This window comes from Trachurus trachurus, assembly GCF_905171665.1.
Source record: "Trachurus trachurus genome assembly, chromosome: 20".
NCBI lineage: Eukaryota > Metazoa > Chordata > Actinopteri > Carangiformes > Carangidae > Trachurus > Trachurus trachurus.
Genome location: NC_139911.1, coordinates 7,088,479 through 7,113,431, shown reverse-complemented (window position 1 = coordinate 7,113,431; position 24,953 = coordinate 7,088,479). Strand labels below are relative to the sequence as shown.

Sequence of the window (24,953 nt, the reverse complement as noted above, 5' to 3'; positions counted from 1 at the left end):
CCCAACACAAACATATGAAATCATCAGAGCCTCTAAATATAAATACCAAGCTTTGGGCTCTGTATAATAAATAAATAAAGAATTATTATTATTATTATTATTATAAGCTCGGCTGTAATGGCCTGTGTGCTCGTCATTAGTTAGCCATGTCCCAAAGAGTGGATTTGGGGGGGGGTGGGCGGTGGTGAAGATCAGTGCTCAAGCTAGGGAACTCTGGGAAATCTGCCCCAGAGGTTCAAAGAGCAATTAAACGCAACAGATTTCTCCAGCAGCCCACTGCTTTATCTCCATCTATTCCCCGAGCCTCGTGCACGGTGGTAGAAGGAGTGCAGGGGCGATGATGGGAGTGTGTGTGTGTGTAGGTGTGTGTGTGTGTGTGTGTGTGTGTGTGTGTGTGTGTGTGTGTGTGTGTGTGTGTGTGTGTGGTGGGGGATTGGGTGGGGGGGGGGGGGGGCTTCCAGACCATAATTTTCCATGAGTGATGAACTGTGAAATGTAACAAAAGCCCCCATTGCCACACGAGGGATTTAGAGCCCAAAGAGCAATAGAAGAGAAAAGGGAGTAAAAACGCCTTTGTCAAATAAAAGCCTATATGTGTGTGTGTGAGAGAGAGAGAGAGAGAGAGAGAGAGAGAGAGAGAGAGAGAGAGAGAGAGAGAGAGAGAGAGAGAGAGAGAGAGAGAGAGAAAAATCCCTGTGTCATAGAAATCAGACAGCGGAGGAATATACGATCGGTTCATATTATGCACAGGTCCTCAAATGCAGCGGGCATTTAACAATGAGACAATGTGATATTTCTGGCTGACTTGTAGTCAATAGCCAGAGTCTTTAACATATTCAGAGGCTAAATCTGAGCTATGAGAGATCATTCCTTTCTTGACTTATATTCAATACTAATTTTCTGGGAATTCATCATTTCAGTACCTGGAAACCAATGCGGGATGAGAGTGAAATACAATGTGTTTGTTTCCCAAAATGAAACATTAGCAGTTCTCCTATTGACTCTGAATTTTTATAGCGTGGAAGAGAATATTTTCCGAGTGGCTCTTTCACAGTCTAACTTATATTTTCATTTGTAAACAGGCACAAAAAAAAAAAAAAAAAAGGTACTGAGATTTTCAATTCTTCAGCCTCTCCGAGCTTTCCTCCTCCAGACTTTATGGCAAAGGAGGAAATGTTTTGCTCCAAACTTTTAAAAAAAGAAAAAAAAAAGTCAACAGAAAACCCTGTGGGAGGCTGGAGTCAAGGAGGCCCCCTGTTATCTTGTTATGGCAGTGTAAACGGTGAGGCAACACTCAACGCCTTGATGGAGCCCAGATAGACGAGTCACACACTCGCACAGCGCAACATCACAGAGCAACACCTGATGTTGTCTGCATACCAACTTTTCACTAACTTCACTTTTGCAAACTTTTCTCCCAGGAAGTAAACACATCCCACTGTTTGCTTCCTTTTCTTTCTTTTTTTTCCTTAAACAAAAAAACTCATTTCCATTCAAACTGAAAAATAGGAAAATAATATCTCACAATACTGATATGGAGATGGAGAACTATAGGTGAGAAGGGTGGTGACGATGCTAGAGGTGATGATGCTGATGTTGATGAAGATGATGGAGGTGGTAGAAGGGGCACTGCTGCTTCATTCACCATTTGTTTAGGCTTGTAGGAGCTAATGTCCTTCCCAGTATCATGTTGTATTTAAAGTGTCATTAATCCACAACAGTTTGAGACAGAGAATGGGCTGTATAACTCACTTTAAACTAGAGAATCTGCACTTTCAAACAAGCCCATGCAGGGTTGACTGATTTTGATCAATACACCAATGTTAAGTTAGGAAAGATTGGCCAATCAGAGTGTCTGATTTAGAGGCTTGGTCTGTCTTGGCTGTTAAATGTAGCCTCGCGTCACCAGCCTTTTAGTCCTTGGGCCAGACCAGATACCGGTATCACTTGAGTGGGCAAAACCTTACCTATACTAAATTGTTTTTAGGGTCAATATAAGTAAATTAAAATATGATAGCCTTTTCATAGGAGCAGCTTTTTATATTTTTTTCCCATTTTGTTGTTTTCCCATATAGGCAGATTGTCATTAATTCCAAAAAGAACACAGACGGCCAATAACACATTAAAAGTCATTTAACACTCTTTTTGGACATCACACATCATAGTTTTTTCATGGTCCTTCGAGCCGGATGCCATGTGCTCCCACCCATGCTGGAAAATGGACCCATGACCCGTTCAGCAACATGATGGGAGAGAGCAAGGAGAAAGGCCACAGTGGGAGAGAATGCCTCCAAGATATACAGACTTTACTTTATGGCAGGCCTCCCCAACTGCATGGTTCAAGTGGCCCAATTCCGATTTTTTCCTCTCAAGTGGCTCAGATCGGATCTGTAACATGAACGTGTAAACGGGACAAATACGTGTGGCAAGGTGAAGAGGGCCCAGGCGGGGATTGAACCCACACCTCCCGGGTAAGAGTCACACACACTTGCCAGTCACCCAAAGGGACATCCCTTTGGCCAAGTAGCCAGGGCGCATGATCAATTGGAGGCATAGTGACAGGACCCATCAACTGTCACATACGCATGGAATCGGATATTGTCAGATCAGATTCAGGCCCCCGTTATATGTGGAAATAAATCAGATACAAATAGGATATCTGCCAATACGTCTGCAGTCTAAACAGACAGATCGGACCTTTCCTGGCAATGCGTGTCATACGTCATCAATGATAATATTACAGTAATACACGTGCCTACGCGTTTCCCTGAACCTCTGTAGCCTGTGATTGACACGTGGGACTGACCTGGACTACCTTGGCCAGTTGTCACAGGAATTATAGTGTTTCATTTTCATGGTGTCAGAGCGTCTGTTTTTGTCAAGTCTATGCAGATCGATACTGTCGTGTTGTTTCAAACACTTACGAATAAAACAATAAAACAGAGGAGTAGTCTCAAGCTTCGTTTACTGAACGCACATTCTCCTTCACAACACTTCTTCTTCTCATGCATATCGTACACAACATTTCCTCAGTCCTGTAGTCAGAACAAACATAGCATCGCCACCTACTGGCCTGGCGTAGCATTAACATTTAGAACACAACAGATACGAGGGCAAGCGAGGGAGTGTGAAAAAAGAGAGCGCACAAGACAAACACCAGATTTCGTTTGAGAAAGGCCCAAAGTTGTTAAAGTGTGACTATCTAACAAGGAAAAAACCTTTGATACCTATGCCATCTTAGATGATGGATCGGAGTGCACAATGTTGTTACCTACAGCAGAATATCTGGGCTTGGAGGGAGAGCCCGAGCAACTTGAGCTTTGTACTGTACAGTGAGGCAACAGACCAAGAAACTTGAAGGAAGAACCTTAGATTATCCGCTGCCTCAAGCCCTGAGAAAAAAATACTTAATTGACAGGGCTTTCACATTCAAAGCCAGGGCCGTAGCCAGGGTTTTGAAATTGGTGAGGTCCGGAGGGGGTGGTGGGGGGTATGTGAACATGTGGAAAATGTTCACATTATTGACAATAAAATATGCTTCACTTTGGACCCCTCTAGCTAGTAGTTAGCAAGTACCTGTACATCATTACATCAAAATGACCCACAATTATATAAAATAGACTGGGGGGGGGGGGTTACAGGATAGTTGAGAAAGGCAGGAAATGGGAGGGAATGACACGCAGGATAGGGCCGCTCAGCGCGGGATTTGAACCGGGGTCGCCTGCAGTGAGGACTATTAGCCTGAACACATGGGGCAGTTTATTGTTATTATTATAGACCGATTTGAAAGGAGGCTGATTGAGCTTTATACCGCTGACTAGCAGGAAATGTCCTGTGGTTTTCAGCCTTTTATTAACCTACCGTTTACAGCTGAGAAAATCAGGTAGCCTATTTATCGCTACATTTTTTTTTTTCGGACCTCGGTGACCTCATAGCTGGCTACGGCCATTTTATTCACATTTTCTTGATCTGCGTTAATCATTGTTCAGTTACCAAAATAAAGGACTGAACTGATATCTGGATCCAGTGTTTTAATGTGCACACCACATGGTTGTTCTATGAGCCGGCACCACCATCTATCTATCTATCTATCTATCTATCTATCTATCTATCTATCTATCTATCTATCTATCTATCTATCTATCTATCTATCTATCTATCTGAACAGCAACAGTCTATTACTTTAAGAGGTGATAAATACTATAAAGCTGCCAGTTAGCAAGGTCTATCATATCAAAACTTAATCTAGGAGTGTATAGGAATAAAAAAATCACAACTAGAATTTGCCCTCCCAGGTGATACCGATATGTGAAATTTTGGGTCTTGGCCCAAGGACTATTTTCCGTTTCTGTTTACCCCAAATTCACCAAAGTAAAAGTGTTCACCAACATAAAACATATATAAAATAGACAATAACTTGTAATACAATTAAAGAAAAAGGTTAACTTAAAGGCTCAGGAATTTTCTTGTAAATTATATTCTTTAAATAAAAAAGTTTCACCGCATTTTATTAGCTTGGTGCTTTTATTTTGACAGAAAGGCCTGTCTCTCTCGCCCTGGTTCCGGCTGCTTACCAAAACAGTGAGTCAACGGCCCCAGACTAGTTAAATGGGTTTACAGGGAAAACGTATGAAAATATAAAGTTATTGTGGACCATTAAGGGTTAATTATTATGACTACTTATAAGCAGCTGTGTCAACAATATGAAAAGCACCACAGACGTGACCGTAGGTAGGTGGGATGGTTAATAACATCACCACTAAATTAAAATCCAACGTTAACACTGATAAAAATCTGTTCAGGTGATTATAAAGCAGAAGGTAGTAGAACTGTGTTGTCAAGGAAACCAGTATCTAGAGTCACACCATTTCTACAAAACCAGTCGGGTCTGGTTTCATGGCATCTGTGGATGTGTTGGTCCGATATCCCAGAGGATGTGAACGGACCTGAGCGTATACGCAGCATCACCTCGGCTCATGTGGTTTTGTCACAATCTCTGCCGAAAAAAATAAAACAGTTTGGAGTTTGGAGGCGAGAGAAAGAGAGAGAGAGAGAGAATGAGAGCTGTGAAGTTCACAGCTCACTGAGCTTTGTTCTGACGAGAGAACTGAAGCTTATTTTAGAAAGAAACAACCACCTACAAGATTTTGTTTTCTCCGATTTGACTGTCGGGTCAGAATATTGTCTGACACATTCAGGACACACGATCCCAGTATTAAAGCAGAAGTGAGTGATCCGGTCGTTTTCGCTAATGCTGCGTTCCAGGCAGGCTTTTGAAATCATAAATTACAGCTTCAAGTCACAACTTACGACTTTGTAGCGTTCCAGGCAACCCACTCGTGTTTTTCCGACCTGTTTTACCTGTGAAAGTCACTATAACGGCCACTCGTAACTTCCGACCCGTGAAATCGTACCGGTACGTCTTTTTGTACAGTCTATGTATCAGATCGAACTGGTAAGACTTCACAGGTCGGAAAAAAACGAGTTTCCTTGAACGCACCATAACAGTCCTCGTCGCTACGTCACCACATTCACGGCGTTCCTTGGCTGCACACACAGCCCTGCATGCCGTTCTCTCTCCTCATTGGATAAAAACTGTAGGATACGATAAATGTTTTCTCCTCGGCTCAGAGCAGAGCAGAGGGACTGACAGACCCGTGTTTCAGTCAAAACACTCTATGTAAGTGATTGCTGTCGGAAGATATAACTATTTAAGACTTATATTAACACAAATATATCACTTACTTCTGCTTTAATATAATTTATATAATTTCCTAGAGATCCTAGAGATGTAAAAAAAAAAATAAAAAAAAAAACACCCAGGGAAATATATGAAATCATTAACTAAATGTGTCACACACAGACACTCACACATACAGACACAAGGATATGTAGTAGAATATGTAATGCTGGATGTTTCACTCGGTCGTACGCAGTCTGTGGTCTGTGCTGAGCCACAACATGCCCATAACAGGAAGTGTGGGATTTTCTGCCAACACCTGTTTAATGGACTTCTCCTGAGCCCAGTCTGGGCTGGCTGACAAGTCTGTTTGTGTTGGCGCTTGAAGGGGCTGGAAGAACGAGTGGTTTGGAGGAAATAAGAAAACGATAAAAATTCAGACAGCGCCCGACGCTCATGCAAACTTTATGGCACCGGGGTGGGTGGGAGGGAATATGATGAGATCCTCCTGTGACCGCAGCGTGGATAACCTTCACACCGCCTCCATGGATGCAGCCGGGCTGTCCGATCGCTCTGTGCTGTGTTAGACAGTATTCGACCTATTCTCAGTGCACTGGTAGAGTTTCAGTTGAAGGTATCGGGCTACAAAGGGAGAGCTGGTGAGGCTGTCGGGTTCAGATGAACGGCCGCTGCCTTCATTTAGCTGGTTTCCTGCGTTTGAAGCTGGATGATGCTTTTCAACTTGTCTGGGGGTGGTCACGGTGAAGCACATGCTTGTGTCTCAAGTGCAGAGCATTCAGACACCTCTTCACTCTTCACATTATAATATGTCGGAGCCTTGTGCTTAAAACCCTTAACATTCATTTTCCCCTCATTAATCTACACTGAATAGAGCGACCAAGCAACAACATCATTATGCGTACTGAAAGGGAAAAAAATGAAATATCATAAGTATTCAGATGTTTCTGTGAAGGTGCTGTGGCAGAGATTACAGCCTCAGGTCTTCTTGGGTATGACGCCACAAGATTTCCACACTGGGATTTGGGGATTTTCTGTTGTTTCCTGCAGATCCTCTCAGGCTCTGTCAGGTTGGACGGGGGCTCTGTGTGTGCAACCGTTTTCAGGTCTCACCAGAGATGTTTGTTGGGTTCATGTCAGGGCTCCGGTTAGGCAACTCAAGGACGCTCACTCACTTTTCCACTCACTGCATTGGTCATTTGTCTTGCAGGAGGGTGAATCTCTGGCCCAGCCTGTGCAGTCTTGTCGATCAGGAGGAAATCTCTGCTTTGTAATCTGTTTTTCTTAGCTTTCCCTCAACACTGAGCTGGTATACCACAGCTCAATCTTGAGTTTCATCAGACCAGAGACTCTTGTTTTCTCTCACAGTCTGGGTTTCAGATGTGTTTCGCAAACTGAATGCACCGCATAATGCAATGTGTTCTACCTCAATTTGACAAATTGAAAATGTTTTGGGTTGATTAGACTAATTAAATCACATAAAAGAGCCAGGATTCCCTTGAGCACACAGATTAAGACCATGTGTGGAAAAAATTAAGTCAAGTCTCCAACGCTGCATTAGGCTGAAACAATAACGCAAGATAGCTACAGTATCAATAATCAACTAAAAACAATGACGTAGTATGCTGCAGGAACATGTGAATTACCTGTCACAGATTTCAGTAAACATTTGATTTGCTTTGGCTTAATCTTCTTACATTAGACGCTTCTATTCAATGAGTAATTCGTTTTTCAGTGCTGGGTAATTGCTACCACATTCCTGAAGACTGACTTTTATATATACTGTATATATATATAAGTCTGAGAAGTTCATTTTCTGCTTGTTTTTGAAATCTCACCCTCTTCGACCGAAAAAAAACCAGGATGAACAAGTTTATGAGACAGAATGTCAGAGACAACAGTGCAGCCCTGAGAAAAAAGCCGCTGTCTCTTTTCTCTCCCTCTCATCTCCTCTAACCCGTGCATTGACTGAGTGTTACAATAAGAGATGAGACATATTGCTGCTGACAGCGCACTCGTTTCTCAAGGAAATGTCAGCGTGGAGCCTGTTGAGAGGCGGCACAGTATGTGAGAGTGTGGGGTACGGAGGAGTGGGGTGGGGAGGGGGGGGTATACGGGAGGTGGGGGAGTTAAAACGCTTTGTCTGTCTGAAACCTCTAATCAGGATCAGCTTAGGGAAAAGGTCAGATTTGTATATCACAATGTAAGAGGGAGCTCACGGCACCTGCGCTTGCATTTATTGTCCTGCCGGAGCCTGAGCAGGTTCAGAGAATACGTGGCAAACATGTTGTTGTTGTTGTTGTGGCTCGAAATGATCATCATGAGTGTGGGTTGCGTGTTGATGCTGATGAGCAACGCACCATCTAATAACAGGATTTAATGTTTAAATAAATATGTAGCAGCGCTTGTGTCTGTGTGCACAGGTTTCAGAGAGTGTCATCTCTTGCCTATCACAGTCTTACACTTTCAGCGCCGTGTGACTGCTAAGATGTAATGACAAACACCTGTTTTCACTATAAATAGGAAAAAAAAAACACCTTGCCGTATTTTTAACCTTTTTTTATCGATTCTCATCCTGTGACATTAAAATTGCCTCTGTGCCACTTTTCCTTGTGCTGTGTTCATTAATGCTGACTGATAAATAAAGCGTCAGTTGGCAAGTAAAATCACACAAAACCTGACGACGCTGGAGGAAAAGAAACAGCTGTTTCCTGTCTGCAGCATCCCGCTGTGTTTTATTGACCTCCAATGTGTACTGCATGGCATACTGCACCATCCATCATATACTTTATGCTACACACAGTAGTATTTTCTGCATGAGTAAACCGTATGCAGTGTGACTCAAATATCAACATCATTATATGGCACTTTCAGACGTGTACACGCAGTAGAAGAAGTTAGAGGGGGACATAAAAACATATTCCACTCTGCTGCTTTAATAGAACAAATAAATACCACTACGACTTCCTCCACTGCCTCATCCACAACATTGCTAATGATTAGGAAAGAGCCAGAAGTCCATTTTTTTTTAAAGCCTCAGTTGGTCCGTCACATTACTTGTCTCATTAGCTATAAGCAGAAGAATTAAGACAGTATTGGTGATCCACCTTCTCTTATCGCGCCACAGCTTTAATGATCTCTCGTACTAAACTAGGAAAGAGCCGCACGCTGGAAGGCCTTTTTAATAATCTTCCTCGTTTCCTCATTTAGAGTTGATTGGCTATGAAATGCACCGGCCTGCCGGGACTCAGGTTTCAGCATTCATCAGCATTTCCTGGTTGTAAATTGATGGCACAAACAGAGGCGTTCAGCACTTGCACGGGAATGCATAAGGACATCCACACACACACACACACACACGCACGCACACACACACACTCACATACACATACATGTATGGTTTTTTAATGCAGTATAAATTATGGAGTCACGCCTTAGAAATGGTGGTTCTTCTATGTTTAATGTCATGTGCATCATAGAAGAACCTACATATGAAAGTTAAGCATTGGCGTGCTAGAGCGTTGGACTGGATGTCAATTCTACCACAGATGCTTTATAATATCGTGTCTATATAGACTGGGGGACACCAACCCTTAGAAGACTGAAGAGTTTCCCTGTAGATCACCAGAGGAGAAAAAGCGGCACATCTCCAGGAAGAAGCGCACGAAGAGCACAAGCAGACTTTTTGCTAAGTGGCGACAATGACAACACGTAAAAGGGGCGGGGCTTTACTCCTGTCATTCAAGCTGCAATTCCACATTCGACTACAATTGCAGGGTCCATGTTTTTACTCATCAAACCCCAGAAACTACAGAAAAATAAATTAATACTGTTCAAATAATTAAAGCAGAAGTAAGTGATATATTTGTGTTAATATAAGTCTTAAATAGTTATATCTTCCGACAGCAATCACTTACATAGAGTGTTTGGACTGAAACACGGGTCTGTCAGTCACTCTGCTCTGCGCCGAGGAGAAAACATTTATCGTATCCTACAGTTTTTATCCAATGAGGAGAGAGAACGGCATGCAGGGCTGTGTGTGCAGCCAAGGGACACCGTGAATGTGGTGACGTAGGGACGAGGACTGTTATGGTGCGTTCAAGGAAACTTGTAACTCGTGTTTTTCCGACCTGTGAAGTCATACCAGTTCGATCTGGTACGAGTTCACGGGTCAGAAGTTACGAGTGGCCGTTATAGTGACTTTCACAGGTAAAACAGGTCGGAAAAACACGAGTGGGTTGCCTGGAACGCTACAAAATCGTAAGTTGTGACTTGAAGCTGTAATTTACGGTTTCAAAAGGCTGCCTGGAACGCAGCATTAGCCAAAACGACCGGATCGCTTACTTCTGCTTTAAACAAATAAAGCCTGGCAGTTTCTACCTCTCACAAAAGAGTTGAAAAAGTATAATTTTCACTCTGAATAGTCTTTTTTTTTCTTTTTTTACCTCGGTGCCAAGTTGAGTGAACAACAGTTAACAACAGCACTTAACACAATTTGCTAACGTCAAATGTGTTTTTTCCCCCCTAATGAACGAACTAGTTTCCTCACAATAATAAAAAAACATGTCTTGTTGGAATGAAATCAGATTTTTAGTTTAAAATAAGAGGCTGTGTGCAAATAAAGAGTCCTCAAGTTGGAAATCTGTCCTTTTCTCTTCGTGTTGCTCTCAGTTGCTATTTGCCTTTTACTCAGGCCGAGCTCATGGATCTGTGGCTGAGGAAGGTTGGTGACTGTATGGATGAGGAGATGGAGACAGTGAAAGCACCACAGCTCAGTGTGGTCTACCTTCTCTGGCCCAGCACAAACTTTATCATTTGCATCGACTACCAGGAAACTTTTGTGTTGTCCAGGTTGAACGTTTTCACAAGACACGATCGGAGCGTCCAGTTAGTCACTTTGGGACAAGTCGCTTAACGAGAATCAGTTTCTTCCTCAATCATTTCTGTATGAAGTCAAAGCTGCTCCCATGAACCCTGCACAAACTCAATCATCGGCAGGTTGACTGTATGCGACCTGTCCGGCTTTTTAAAGGCCAGTCTGAGTCTAACTGGAGGGGACGGTGAAAACTCATATGATGGCAGATTTGTGTGCCAGAGTTCAGTGAATGCCAGCTTATTGCTATCGAAAAGGTCACTGGGCTAGAAGCAGAATGAAAAGTCTTTACTGGGGGAGAGTGCTGTGTGTATGTGTGTACGTATATGTGTGTGTGTGATGCAGCCCTCCTTTATCTGTGACCCTGGGATGAAGGCCGCAACCTGAGATAACCATGCTCATATAAGCACCACGCCCTCGAGCTGCAGCATCTCTCCCTCTCCCTCACTCTCTCCTCGGTGTCTGTTACCTTCAGCACTCCAGGAAGCAGACACTGGGCTTTAAAATACACCCGCCTCTGTGAGCGCAAAATCAATTACCAGAGAGATGAAATTCTCCGATAACACGGCCTAATGATAATTGCCCCGAATTTGCAATGATTTGACTTAAGATACAAAGCTCTATTGGCACTGCAGCGGCGCACTGGCAGGCGGAGTAGCTGGAATATCAATGATAATTATTCCATTGTTGATTTGGAGCCACGTTACTGCCTGGGGTAAACATAAACCAATTGCAGCGGGATCGGACTGGATGGTAAGCGGCAGGGGTCATATTTCACTGATGTTTGTGTGATTTGTGATGAGTGGAGTACAGTAGAGGGAGGAAATGGTTATGTGGGAGCTAACCACGGCCTGTTTAATTGATGCACTCCCATCGTATTGACTGCCGGAGACATGAGGGCGGCAGCGCGGGGCAAACTCCCACTAATTCAATAAGCGATCATCAGACTGTTAAAAGCCTGGGAATAATAATAATCATAATAAACCCACATTCAACCGTGCGTCTAGAAATAGAAACGGCTCCAGTGGAGGATCAGACACGGCTGACCGCCGTTCACCCGCGACTCAGCCCGACTCACCGCCACCAGACAACCTCCAGGTTCAAATGCGGATCAATCAGAGGTCACGGCGCCGGCCCGGAGGGAGGAGGGAGCGCGACCCCATTTTGAACATGACCTCCTCCATACGGCGTCACCCCACCTCCTCCACCCCCCCAAAAAAAAAGTCGCTGTGCCTTCAACCAACCTTGGCCGATCACGGGAGTCAGCATTTTTTCAAAAGTGCCTGAGAGATGTCGGGCTGAATAATGTGTCCTATGAATAAAACACATTAGCTACAAAACATGTTGAATTATTCACATTTCGGAGCCTCCATCCCGCCCCACGCAGGAGATATTAGTTCTTCAGTCACAGTATGCTTTTCACAAAGTCCTCTGAGTCTCTGTCTCCCCCCGTGTTCGCTACTTCGCTCCTCTCTTGATCATTCACTCACTCTTTGTCATCTGTATTTTGTTAATCCCTCTCTGTTCCTCTGTTTTCCCTCTCAGCTGACTTTCTGCTGATGGCAACCGTCTATTTATACTCCTCAACTTACTACTTTTTCCTGGAACATCTCACTATTTATCTAAAGAGCTCTTGAAGCCGTTGAGGAGCGCGTTTGTTCTGAGAGAATCTTTGATGACTTGGTAATAAACGACGGCCCAAAATGGACTCATCATTTAGCGTTAATCTGAGGCAACCAGCTGTGAGTTTCAAAGCGGAAAGGACCCGGAAGAAGGAGGGTGATTTGCTAATTAAATACTTGACCCAATATGCATCTTCTTCTTTTTTTTTTTGCTCGTTTTATTTTCAGCTCCGCCAGGAATTTGTGATTTTCATGATTGCGATATAATTTCCAGAATCAACAGCATCAAAGGAAAAACCAATCAACCAATCACTGCTTGTTATGGAACTGCTTAAATATAACCCCTCTCCTTCTACAAAACATCACTTTGAAGTCCTCGTGATTTTACCAGTGTGAAGCCTTTTATCAATGAAAGTCGACAAGACTTACATACAGTTTTTGTAAAATTAAACAGAAAAAGAGCTAATTAGTTCATTATCTTAAAAAGCCTCTTTGGGGTTTGAGTGTTTTTAGTCATAAAGCAACTTTAGGGCAAAACACAAAGAAAGCTAATTGCTCCAATTTTGTAAAGCAAAATGGAAATTAAGATTCTCTCTAGGATTTAAACAGTACAGTAACGATATGACCTGTTGCCAGTTCATAAAAAAATAATCTCCTCTCTACAGGAAGTGTTGCATTACAGTATTATTATATTCCTGGGTTGTTTAACAAGACAGAGGCAGATAAGAGTCTGCAGTGATTTCAGTGCTGCTTTCAGCTAAACGCTAATGTCAGCATGCTAACAGTGTTATACAGCAGCTATATTAACCCCATTTAGCATGTTAGTGAGCTGGTGCATTAACACTAGATACAACGTAAAGCTGAGGATGATGGGATTGTCATAGACCAAAGTACAAAGTCCAAATTAAAAAGGACGTTTGAACCAAACTTCATGATAAATAGATGAGATGCATCACTTCAAACCAGAAAAAAATTAACTCACTAAAGAAAAAATCAGACAAGACAAGGACCATGAATGTCTAATAAAAAGACTTCAATAACAATCTGTCTGGACCTGAACTCTGAGATACACTGCTGCAGAAGACACATGTATGTCCTCAATACTTTTAAAGGTGAATATCAGTGATTAATTAAGTTAAAAACAAAATACCGTATCTGGAAAGTTGTTATCAAACTAACCTCTACTAAACCTGTGCTCCACTTATTATCATACATTCGGTTGTATTTTTAGTTCACCTGTGCACAATTTCACCCAGACGTTGTTTGGATTTTTAGGCCACTCGCTCGCTCACTCATCCAACTCTGGCAGACGACACACTTTCCCACTTTGAGATCATTGTTTTTCTGTATGCGTGTATATGTGTGGGGGGGGGGTGTGAGGTGTGTGTTTTCATTGGGCGAAGTCACATTATAGAGTGTTTTCAGTGAGTAAGCATCGTCAACAGAGCATCAGACAGTGTTTGCGGTGCAGCAGCTCTCTCAACAGCAGAACGTGACGTCAATGGGCACAAACCTCCATTTCTTCAGCTGCAGCCGTGAATCTGAGTCACTCAGGCTTTGAAAGTGTCTGTTACAGATCTGGGGTCAGAACGAGCCGAGCAGATAAAAGATAAGCTGCCTTGGTGGGTTTTTTTAAAGCAGAAGTAAGCGATCCGGTCGTTTTGGCTAACTTCTTGTCAGCCGATGGAGTTAGCAGTCCCCGCCCTCGTCCCTACGTCACCACATTCACGCGCATCCCTTGGCTGCACACACAGAGAGGACTGCCCCTTTATGCCATTCTCTCTCCTCATTGGATAAAGGTTGTAGGATACAAGGAAAGTTTTCTCCTCGGCTCAGAGCAGAGCAGAGACACTGACAGACCCGTGTTTCAGACCAAACATATGTAAGTGATTGCTGTCAGAAGATAGAACTATTTAAGACTTATATTAACACAAATATTCCGCTTACTTCTGCTTTAACTAAGTGTGCAGTGGTTTAAAGGGAAGATTTTTTTTTAAGGTGGGGGTAGGTTGTACTCACCAGGGCGCAGTACGTCTCTGGAGGGTCTCCACAGGTGATGTTGGGGGGATCCAGCGTGACCTTCAGGAACTGGGTCATGTCCCCCGCCTCTGGCTGGCAGGCCATGTAGTCCCAGGTTAGGCCTTCGTCCGAGTAAACCTGGGACTTGCACACATCGTAGTGGCCCCAGGCCGCCGGGTAGTGCTGCATGGCCGCCTGGCAGAGAGCGGTCCACAGCGCCTGCAGCGTCAACACCAAATGGAAACGCATGACTGGTCCTCACTCTGAGCTCCTCCTCAAGGAGCCGTATCTCCCTCTGAAGGTGTGTGGACAAGGGATCCCTCTTCTGCTTCCTCTTACTACAGCACACTCAGCTGGAGTGGGGAGGCATGCCAGACTCCCTTCAGGTGGAGCGAGGGGACAGTTTGTTTGTTTTATTTTACTATTTCTGTCTCTCAGGTTTCTGGAGTGGTGGATAAACTATGATGATGCTGAGGGTTACCAGCCCATTGAGAAGATAAGAGGAGAGGGCTGAGGGAGGGAGGAGGAGGAGGAGGAGAAGGTGGTGGTGGAGGAAGAGAGGGGAGGTGAGAAGGGAGATAGCCCCCCTGACACGCTGATAGGAAGATGAGTGACAGGTCTCCTCAGCTCGCCCGGCTGTCAGTCATGGTCTTCGTCCCGTGTGGCGATCTGGCTCTGCGGAGAAACAAGAAACAGAGGGAGACGGAGGGTGAAAAGAATATCCTGCACCTCCCTCCTGGAAATGGAAACGGACGTTAGGAGACATTAGGTGGGCGAACAGTGTGTGTGTGTGTGTGTGATGGGTTTCAGGCGAGGGGCGTCATGTTGGTGTTAGTTGTCCATCAAAACACAGAAAATCACAAAGAGAGCCCATCAGGGTAAATAGGATCCTGCTGCTCTCACACTGAACGATCGTCTCACTCAGCGGTGGCAGGCCGACAGTGTTACTGTACAGCCCCCTACCCCCCCACCCCCACCCCCACCCCCACCAACCACCACATCCTCACACTGCATGGGCCGGAACGACATGAAGAAATGGCACAGTATCATATTTGATTTAACCCTCATGTTATGTTCCGGTCGAATTTGACCATTTTAAAAGTTTTATCTCTGAAAAATGTAGTTAATGTGATCAGACTGACCTAAGATTCCATGACTTTGTCGGAATAAACTTTTGTACACCCTTGTTGTAACGGTCAAAAATGACTGGCCATTAGAAATGAATGGGAGAACTACAATTAGTGTAAAAAACTGAGCTCAATAGGCTATATCCTCATTTGTCAGATGCATTAGCTCAGATAAATGAGGCATACAGGCCATAAATAACAGATAGGAATTAAAAACCTGTAATGTTCACAAGAACTTAAGTTGATTAGGAAAACTAATGAAACAAATAATGATAATATATGTATTATTACAGTTTGATTATGTCTTAATAGAGTGGTCATTTTTGACTGGGAACACAAAAGTGTTTAACATGAAATGAACACAACATGAAACCAAGATGTTGGATTTTTAGCATCAAATTCAGTTTCACATCAAAACGTACTTAACGTCGGTTGTGAGAAACATGACGCTAACTGCCCACATAACTCATCCTTCACTCTATAATCCGTCTGTTTCAACAGGTGTAAACTTCTTCACCTGAGTCCATAACAAAGAGGAGTGTTGAGAGAAAAGACAGACTGTGCAGAGTGAGTGAATATAGACGAAGCAGAAGTGGCTTAAAAATAAAAGCTGGCTGCATCAGCTCTATTGAATTCTGATATCTAAAGTGCTGCAGTCAGTGATCCACCTGCAGGGACTGCGGGGTGACTTTTAGTGTCAGCGCTGTGCTTTTTGGATCATATATTTATTTCCAGTTCAGTAAGGACCTGTTGCTGTGGAGTAATTAAGGTTTTTTTTGTTGTTGTTGTTTGGTTTGAACATCATGAAACATTGAGCTGGTGCATTAATTGATTTTTCTGGTCACTTTGTGGTAAAACACTAGACCAACATGATGCCCCCCTCATGAAGTTGACGCAGCAGAGGTTAACAGATGTGAAGCCTCATCATAATTACTGTCTGTGTGTGTTTGCTCCTTTTAACCGCAAAATCAAACCAATGAGTTGAAAGACACTGAAAAGTACTGAAGGTCCATCTGTTAAATATTGAAAATATTGATTACAGCTGCTTTAATTTTCCTTTCAGTGACAACATCAACAGTTTCTCTTTATAAAATCCCATTTTGCAATTCTGTTAGTAGAAACATCAAACATATGTTGTGACTATAGGACCTGACCGATATGAAATTTGGGGTTTTTTATGGAGCAAAATAAAATGAGTTTGCATAAACACACATTTTTCACAATGATCCCTCAAATATGGTTCAAACGACTCAACATTTCACTGTTTAACAATACAAAACTTGTATTATTCTGCAATGAACTGTTGGAAATGAAAATGTAATAAATAAAAATAACCACCAAAAGAGCAAAAGCCCATAATAAATAATTCCACACTTTCATTTCACAAGTCTCCATCAGTCTGACACATTATAACATTATTTTCTCTAGTGCCTCAACCAATGCAAGGACATAATTTCTATACCCAGACAACCTCTAGTTCACGTACAAAGTCTGAAGGCACAAAAAAGGGTTCACAAATCGTTTTCAATCTGCCAACACACACCAATACCGATATGTCTCAGAAAGATTTGAATCAGACAATTAATCAGGTCGGGCTCTAATTGTGGCTGCATTTCAATTCAGACTGTAGCAGTAGATGTGTCCATGGTCGTAGCCGCTGCACTGTATCACATACAGTCATTCACTTTGCAGAGTAGGGTACAAAGCATCCATTTATAACTGCCAACCACTGCAGGCCTGGCCTCGCTCTGCCTTTTGTCTAAAGTTTTTGTATTGAAAAACCTATTTAAACACCGTTTAAGTGAGTAAGACACTTAAAAATATCCACACACTTAAAAATAACCACCACAGCCCTGTTTCTGTTTTCTCTGACAGCTCATTTCATTGGAACCGATATGAAATGTAATCACAAATTGTCTGCTATTATGGGTGTTTATTCTGCCCTTTTGCTTTCATATCGAGTCGTATAAAGTCTTTACAGTGTGTCTGTGTGTCTCTGTCCAGTTTGCTGTGACTGTAGATACAGTTATGTGCAAACAGCAAGTGACAGGTAGACAGACTGCTTGGTAAACATATTGATACTGCTCAACCAGTGAGAGCTATGTGTGTGTGTGACTTTACTGTTGCAGAGATGTATTTACATTTCTGCATAAGCAGTATGTGTAAAAAGCTGCTGAGCACATGCTGTGACAAAGTGAGGAGGTAACACATGTGAGGAAGACAATGTGTGAAAAAGAATATGTCTTTTGAAGTTGCATCGACAATTTACTGTCTATCTGAGGCCTGAAGACACGATAAAACACACACCTCCTATACATGGCGACGAGCGGTGGGTCCACAGATGTGAGGATCTAACGCACAGGGATGTGGGAAGGCTGATATATCTATTTGCCTCTTCAAAATGTAAATTTGACGCATTGTAAAGCGGGTATAATGGATCGGGAGCTGCATCAGTGTCAGATATTTTCAACCTGTGCCATTCAGAGTCATTTCAGTCTGATAGAATGTAAATCATCATTTTATGGAGCAGCCAAGGTCAGGGGCAATGGCTCTGGAGCATACAAAACACTATGTCCAATACGAAGCAGAAAAGCATATGAAAGAAAAGAAAAGAAAAGAAAAGAAAAGATGCTTTAATACCACTGAAGGAAAAAAATGAAAGTGAGATTCTCAAAAACATGACATAAGTTGAAAAATATTCTCAAAAACTGAATTCAAACTGCAATATTATGGCATATGAACAGAATTTAATACCATTCATCCTCGCACAAAAGTGAAAACCCATCCCATCAATCGCAATGAGCCTCATTCACAGATACAGTCGGAAACTGGGATTCAATTTTGCAAAAGTATGATCCAGAAAGACAATGTTAAAATCGGTAAGAAAAAAAAAATACAAGCACAAGAACAGTGAGTCAGAGGACAGGAAAAGGAGGGAGGAGGAAGGAGGATGAGGTTAAAGGGGGAAAGAAAAAGCACCTTAAATGTAAAATGTAAGAATGTCAATGGGGGAGATGTCAGCAGGTGAGGAAGCAGCCAATTATCCAGGGGAACTCTTGGCACCCGGCTCCCTGTTCCCATTAAGAGACATAATATTACCATGTTAAGGAGGAGACTAAAGAGTTGGCCAGGTACTGTCTATAAATGTGTAGTATGTGTATGTGCTGTACCTGCAACATCTGGATAAGGAGAGGTTGGAGTCACAGGTAATGAGACAACAAGCACTAGTGAGGCTTTGATAACAAGCAATAGAGTTCACCAAAGCAGAGTCGTTATCACTGCACCGTCCTGGCCACGGCGGCCCCTTCCTCTCATCACTCCCTGCTTATAACCCTCCATCACCCCGAGGAGACAAGGTGAGGAGGGAGAAAAGGAGAGCAGATGGAAGACGTGTGGATGTGCATTTTAAGTGAGAAAAAGAAAAGGGGCTTTATTTCAGGGGGGGGCAGGTCGCTTCCTCCGACCATCGATCAAGGTTTGAGGATATCAGAGGAGCTGCACTCTACTCACAGGATGTCTGAAATTCTGCCATGTACAGGAATACACAGGCGCAGGGCGATAAACACTTACAGTAACAGTGGGAGGTTGCAGGGTGTGAGAGGGGGGGGGGGGGGGGGGGGTGACGGCCAGGAAAACAATTTCTGTGTTCAACTTGGAAGAAGAAAGAAGAAAAAAAGGCACTTGTAATGTAGATTTACTACATTTGTCCCTGCAAAATATATTTATCCAGCACCATTTATCAGGAAGAGAAAGTCAGATATTTAAAATGAAGACAAACTATGGAACATTAAAAACAGATATTACACGAACGTGGAACAACGAGGGAAATATAGCGGCTCCAGCTTCTTAAAAGGAAAAAAAAAAGTTCTTCATCTGTGTGGGTGTAAACCAGAAGAAACAAGTGCAATCACCTCAAACATCTTCACCTGACAGATTTTTTAAATGTTAAAAATATGTGTCTGACAGAAAATGTTCAAATCCTATTAGAAATTCTTCTCCTCAGTGAGTCAAAAATGTACAATTATGTTGTATTTCAAAAGATTAACAACTGGAAACAAGATGAAGTTGTCACCTTTTTTGGTTAGGTTGCATAGCAGTGGACCACCACAAGTTTTCAATTTGGCTCTGAAGTCAAAAAACTCCTAATTTAACAAAGAGAAAAACAACCTCCTAGTGTTGAACTCTGCAGAGACGTTGTTGCACAGTGAATGACACTGAGCAAAACATACTGTATGTGTGGGTAGAGGGGGTCTTTAAAGGTATATATGTATATATATTAAGCCAAAACATGTTTGAATCACAGCTAATAAATTAAAAAGTAATCTATTGGCAGCTTCGGGGCAAATAAATGAATATAGACCTTCAAATAAGCACACACAGTGCAGAGGCTGCTGCACCACAGGGGCCTGTCAGCAGGGACCGGCCCAGCAGCGCTGCGACCTGCAAGGCTCCATTTTTACATTCAAACACATGAATCTTTCACAAAGCCCACGAGGGTTTGTTTGCCAGGCGAGGTCGCCCCCCACCCACCCAAACAGCCACCCATTACACCCGACCTCTCTCTCTCTCCATAGTGTCTGGGCCTGAGAAACAGCCCCTGGTGTCCACTTCCATTTCATCCCCGGGGCCACTCAAGCATGACTGAGTGTTTCTTCAAATCATGTGGGAAATGTTACACGCATGTCCCCAGAGCTGCTCGTTACTACTGTGAAGTGGGGGGAAGGAGGGGGGGTCTCTTGTAAATCATGCATATCATCAAATGAACAAACAAAGAAACATAACCTTAATTTTCTGCTTGTTACAGCTCTTTTTTTTAAACTTTAGCTCTAAAACTTCAGCTGTTGTTTACGCCATCCTTTAATTTTAGTATTTCAAATAGGCAAATAAACAGTTTTCCTCCCTCTGCTTCCGTCCCCAAACAATCCATCCACCATCATTCCACTTTTCAATTTCTGCCCATTGATTGTTTTATTTTTCTTGACCGGTGTTTTTTGTGTGGCTTCAGCATTTTCACCTGCTGCTGGCTGCGTGGTGCCAACATTATCAGCTGCTCCAGACTGCATGTTTTTAGTTGCTCTCTGACCATAGAGGCCCAATTTCTCTCACCCAGGACACACTGGAGAGAAATGTCAAGTCATAATCTCTCTGGGCTCGTCTGCGGCGGCCCACAGAGGGCAGTACCTTCACACCTGCCTCGCCCGACTGGTATTGAAATTCAACAAATTAAAAATGTCCTAAAAATCTTTAAAAAAAAGAAAGAAAATGTCATCTTTACTTCTAAAGGATGTGCTCAGCCCAGAGTAAGGTGGCATAATTACAAGGTTACCGCTGCTATCTGGGCTATTTTTCCCCCCTTTCATTTTTAATTTCACGCATTTTATGCACTTTCAAGGGCAGTTTCTGACCCTGCTTCTGTCCTGTCTCTACCTACTTTCATCTTTCCTGACTCTGCCTGTTTCGTATTCTTCACCAGTGCCTTGCTAAAAGAGAAACAAGAGCACGGGAGAGAGAAGGGCAGAAAGACAGGAGGGCAGACAGTCAGAAACAGATGAAAGACAGATAAAGATAGAAGCTGGCCCGGCTTCAGAAATAAAAATAAAGAAAAAAAGAAAAAAACCTCCTGCCTGCTCTCTGTGCTCCACTCACCAGATTTCTCCGCCTGCCTTTTCCAGAATCCCTAATCTTGTCTGTTAACAATCTGCCAATAGGGCCGCTATCCTCATGAATAAACATACGGAGAGTGGAGCATGGTCCTGCAAACACGACAGCCAGCGTTCCTGTAGAGCAGCGAGCATGTCTATAATGCATCCCTGGGGCTTGCCTCCAAGTCAGCTCATCACTTAGAGCTCTTTCCCACTTCTTAAAATGTCGCCGCCCTCAATCGGCAGGCTTATGATCTTTTAATAATGATGACAGGTAGCGAATGGGTGGAGTGCTGACAGCTGGTTAACTGGCTGTGTACTGTAGGAGATGGGTGGGCAGGTTCAGAGGGAATCAAAGCTGAGACTCTGCTCCAGGGTTAGACAAATAGTTGTGCCTGTTTCAGTTTATCCCAAACCGGAGCTGGCGGTGGGTTTGTTTTCCACCTGTGATGTGATGAATTATCACCAGGAACCTGCATGGGGTAAAGGAAAAATCCAACCCACAACAAATGTCTAAACCCCTGAAAGGATTTCATTAATTTAAAGTTGTTCCTGTGTCCCATGTTTGTGACTCCTTTTTCTGAGAAATAGAGGAGGATAAATTCAGTGTTTGGTGTTGGGTGTTGGGTTGGCCGTGTGTTTGAATCCCTCCGAGGTCATGATTCCGCTAACAGGACGAGTCCGCTGCCTCCTCCTCAAATCCAGAGTCTACTGGAGCCAGACAGGTCAGGCCTCTGAAGACGAGCGGCTCCCTGACTGCTGGAGACGTGCTTCACTCGCCTCCACCAGCTGCATCTGCCACAATCCCCCTCTCCTCTTCCTGACTCCATCCAACCCCCCCCCACCCCCACCCCCAACCCATCCCCCGCCCTCCTCTGAGCAGCCGAAGCTGCCACGTGCACGCCGTGCGTGCCGGAGCAGCACTTTTGACAGGGTGACTGTGGCAGTGCTGCCCCAAGTTGAGCTGAACACCCTCGGGCGTCAGTTACTCCAATGAGAGAGTGAGACAAGATCACGCCTACACCGCCCGCCATCCCTCCCTCTCTCCATCCCTCCTCCTCCTCCGCCTCCTCTGCTTCTCCTCGCCACCAAGCATGCTTCTCTTTGCGACACTGGAACACCTTATGCATTATTAAAGACACTTTTCCTAAAAGGCTGCTAGCACATTATTCTGCAACCACAGTGACATGTCTGGAGACTCAAAATGTCCACTTTAGCTCTAAAGAATGTGCTCACCCAGGTAGCTCTCTGGAGATGGAAGCACTGTGAAAAGGCTGGAGAGCAGCACATGGTTTTAAAGCGACAGCTGCTTTAAACCCAACGTACAAAGGCTTATCATAGGTCCACATGTCATAGGAGGAGTAAAATATATGAAACTAGAACCTAAAGATAATCAATGATTGTTGCCTTCCTGATCGGTAACTCATCATGGTGTATGAGCAGTTGAAGGAACAGCTGTAATCTCATTGTCTAAATCCAACTCTTCATCCATCCAGCATGTGCTTTCCTTCAGCACTCAGGGGCAATCATCCTTAATGACAGCGGTTATGAGCATGGCCTTAAAGGAATAATTGTTTATTATCCAACACAAGGCCAAGAGAAAGTAGCTAATGTGGATCCTGCAGATTATTATAACTGCTGTAAGTATTATATCATAATATCTTGCCTGAAGCCTACAACTCAAAGCACAGAGCAGTACTGAAATTGAAATCGAGCAGGTTTGGATTCAATGAGAAGCACAACAGAGACCATGTACCAGAACTAATCTACCTGCAGACTGATAGGCTGCTCTTATGATGATGTATTAAAGGTATAGGCCCTGACACTAATGTAATTACGCGTGATGGATTGGCAACGATTAGCAGACAACTTCCACAAGGGGGCGCCTCTATTAAAAAAGAAAAATGACCTGAGGTAATGGTGTTAAAGTTGTGGACGCGTTCAAGGTCGCTTCATTTCTGCATTTTAACAAGTCCTTCATAAGTTGTTTATGGTTTTTTTTTAGGAGTTAAAGAAACACAACTCTACTGCTCAGGACGTGATTCATGTGAGATAAATGCGTCCAGGCCGAAGACAAGTAACTTCCACCAACGCCAAGTGGCTACTTTAACGCTAAAAAAAAGTAAACTTTACAAGTGAGAAGGAAAAAACAAAACTTACATGTCGTGAACGCCTCTCTCGCACCGGGCTCTCCGCGTCCCCTCTGCTCTTTAACACCGTTCAACAAGTTCAGAGCAGCAGAATGAACATTGATGAAGAAACAAGCTCTTTAAGACGCGCTCCTTAGCGGGAATGTGATGAGTACGCACGTCAGTCTCTGAGGAATCGCTGTGCGCACCATCTCTCACTCTTGTTTGGCGACCGTGGAGAGAGGGGGGTGGGGGGTGATGGGGTGATGGGGAGGGGGGTGGAGGGGTGGAGGGTTGGGGGGGGGAGAAAACGATCAAGCGAGAGGATATTCCTGCCACTTCAAAACAAATGACTGATGACCGTCCTGGGGGCTCGGTCAGCACCGCGCCTGCTGGAAACGGGGGGATTTCTGAGCAGGAGCTCCGGTGCCAAAGTGTCCATCATCCTCTCTCCAAGTGTCATTCCATCACGGCGTCAATCTGAGGCACAGTGATGTCCGCAGGAAAAGAAAAAAGCCTCACTGCTGCAAAAAACAAACAAACTTTAACCTGCTGGTGCGCGCGTCCCCTCCTCTTTTACGCCCTCTTCTTTATAATTCCTCTCAATCCCAAAGATTCCTGCATGCATGCGTGCGGCTCTCTGCGCGGACCTCGTCCTCACTCTTCTTGCTCCTTTCTCTCCTTCTCCCTGGCTAAGAATTGGTTTCAGCCACTCAACAGGGACATGGATCACACCAATTACACTCGGCTGCTGAGAATATCCGCTCGCATCAACGCATCCTCTCTCCTGGCCGTCTCCCCCCAGCACGGCGCAGAACCAACCGATCGCCCAGACGGAGATGACGGGGGAAGAAAATGCGCTCCGAGGCTCTATTAGATGAGACGCACACTCAGCTTGGCCCCCCTCCCTGCTCTCCCCCTCCTCACGCACACCTATGCTTTCTCTCCCCACCCCTCTACACCCCTCCAACCCCACCCCCACCCCACCCACACACATTCACGTCTACGTACACCATCCTCTTTCGGGACCCGATAAACTCCGGAGTGGTGGAGAATCGCTTGTAGTTGAACCTCTTCCGCCTTAATTTATCCAACAAATGCGGACGTTACTAGTCTAAAAGGAGTGGTAAAAAAAAACACAGAGGATAAAAATCTAGGGGTTTGGGAAAAAAAGTCTTGTTTTTGTCTCAGATAACAAAATCAATGTCATATTTGAATTATTTGGATCGACTCAGAATCGAGCGTAATTTCTCCAAATGTCCTTTTATGTGGATAAAAAGGGTTTAGAGAGTTTTGATGCTCGAGCCTCATTCACAGTGTTGTTTATGTGTAAATGTGAAGGGAGGGGGAGCAATTTACTATGATCTAAATAAAATAATAAGGAGGAGAGAAAGCGTCCCCTCAGTGCGCCGGTGAAGGTCCCATTCCAGAGAAATGAAGCGTTCAATTGCCGGTGGTTAATTGAGCAGTAAATAAATGTGTGTTGGAGGAGGAGATTTAGTTTTTATTAGGTTTTAATTTCCACATCCAAACTCCTCTCAGATCCACTGACATTATCTCACCTGGTTTTCTTTTTTTTTTTCTCAGGATAAAATGGATCAAACTCTGACGACAAGGAAACGTGCCTTCAGATAATCTTTTTTTTCCTCCACGTGCAACAACAAAAAAAATCCTAATAAAAGGAGGGGAGGGTGTAGCACGGTCTCACACCTTAATTGATTCCCACGAAGTGAGAGAGAGAGAAAGAGAGGTGGATAGAGAGACGAAGGGTGTGAGGAAGTGGGTGGATGGATGGATGTGTACAGTGTGTATAAGAGGCCCTCCTCACACTCCACGCACACAC

At 43.8% G+C, this 24,953-nt stretch overlaps 1 protein-coding gene across 1 annotated transcript in view; it reads right to left on the bottom strand.

The window, feature by feature from the left end:
• ntng1a (netrin g1a) overlaps positions 1 to 14,461 on the bottom strand; it is a gene marked incomplete at both ends in the record, with an annotated part of 91,953 nt that extends 77,492 nt beyond the window's left edge. Inside the window, one exon of the mRNA XM_083995252.1 lies at positions 14,213 to 14,461. Within this exon, the coding sequence (XP_083851378.1) occupies positions 14,213 to 14,461 (249 nt within the window). The remainder of the gene's footprint in view (positions 1 to 14,212) is intronic.
• Positions 14,462 to 24,953: the final 10,492 nt, after the last annotated feature.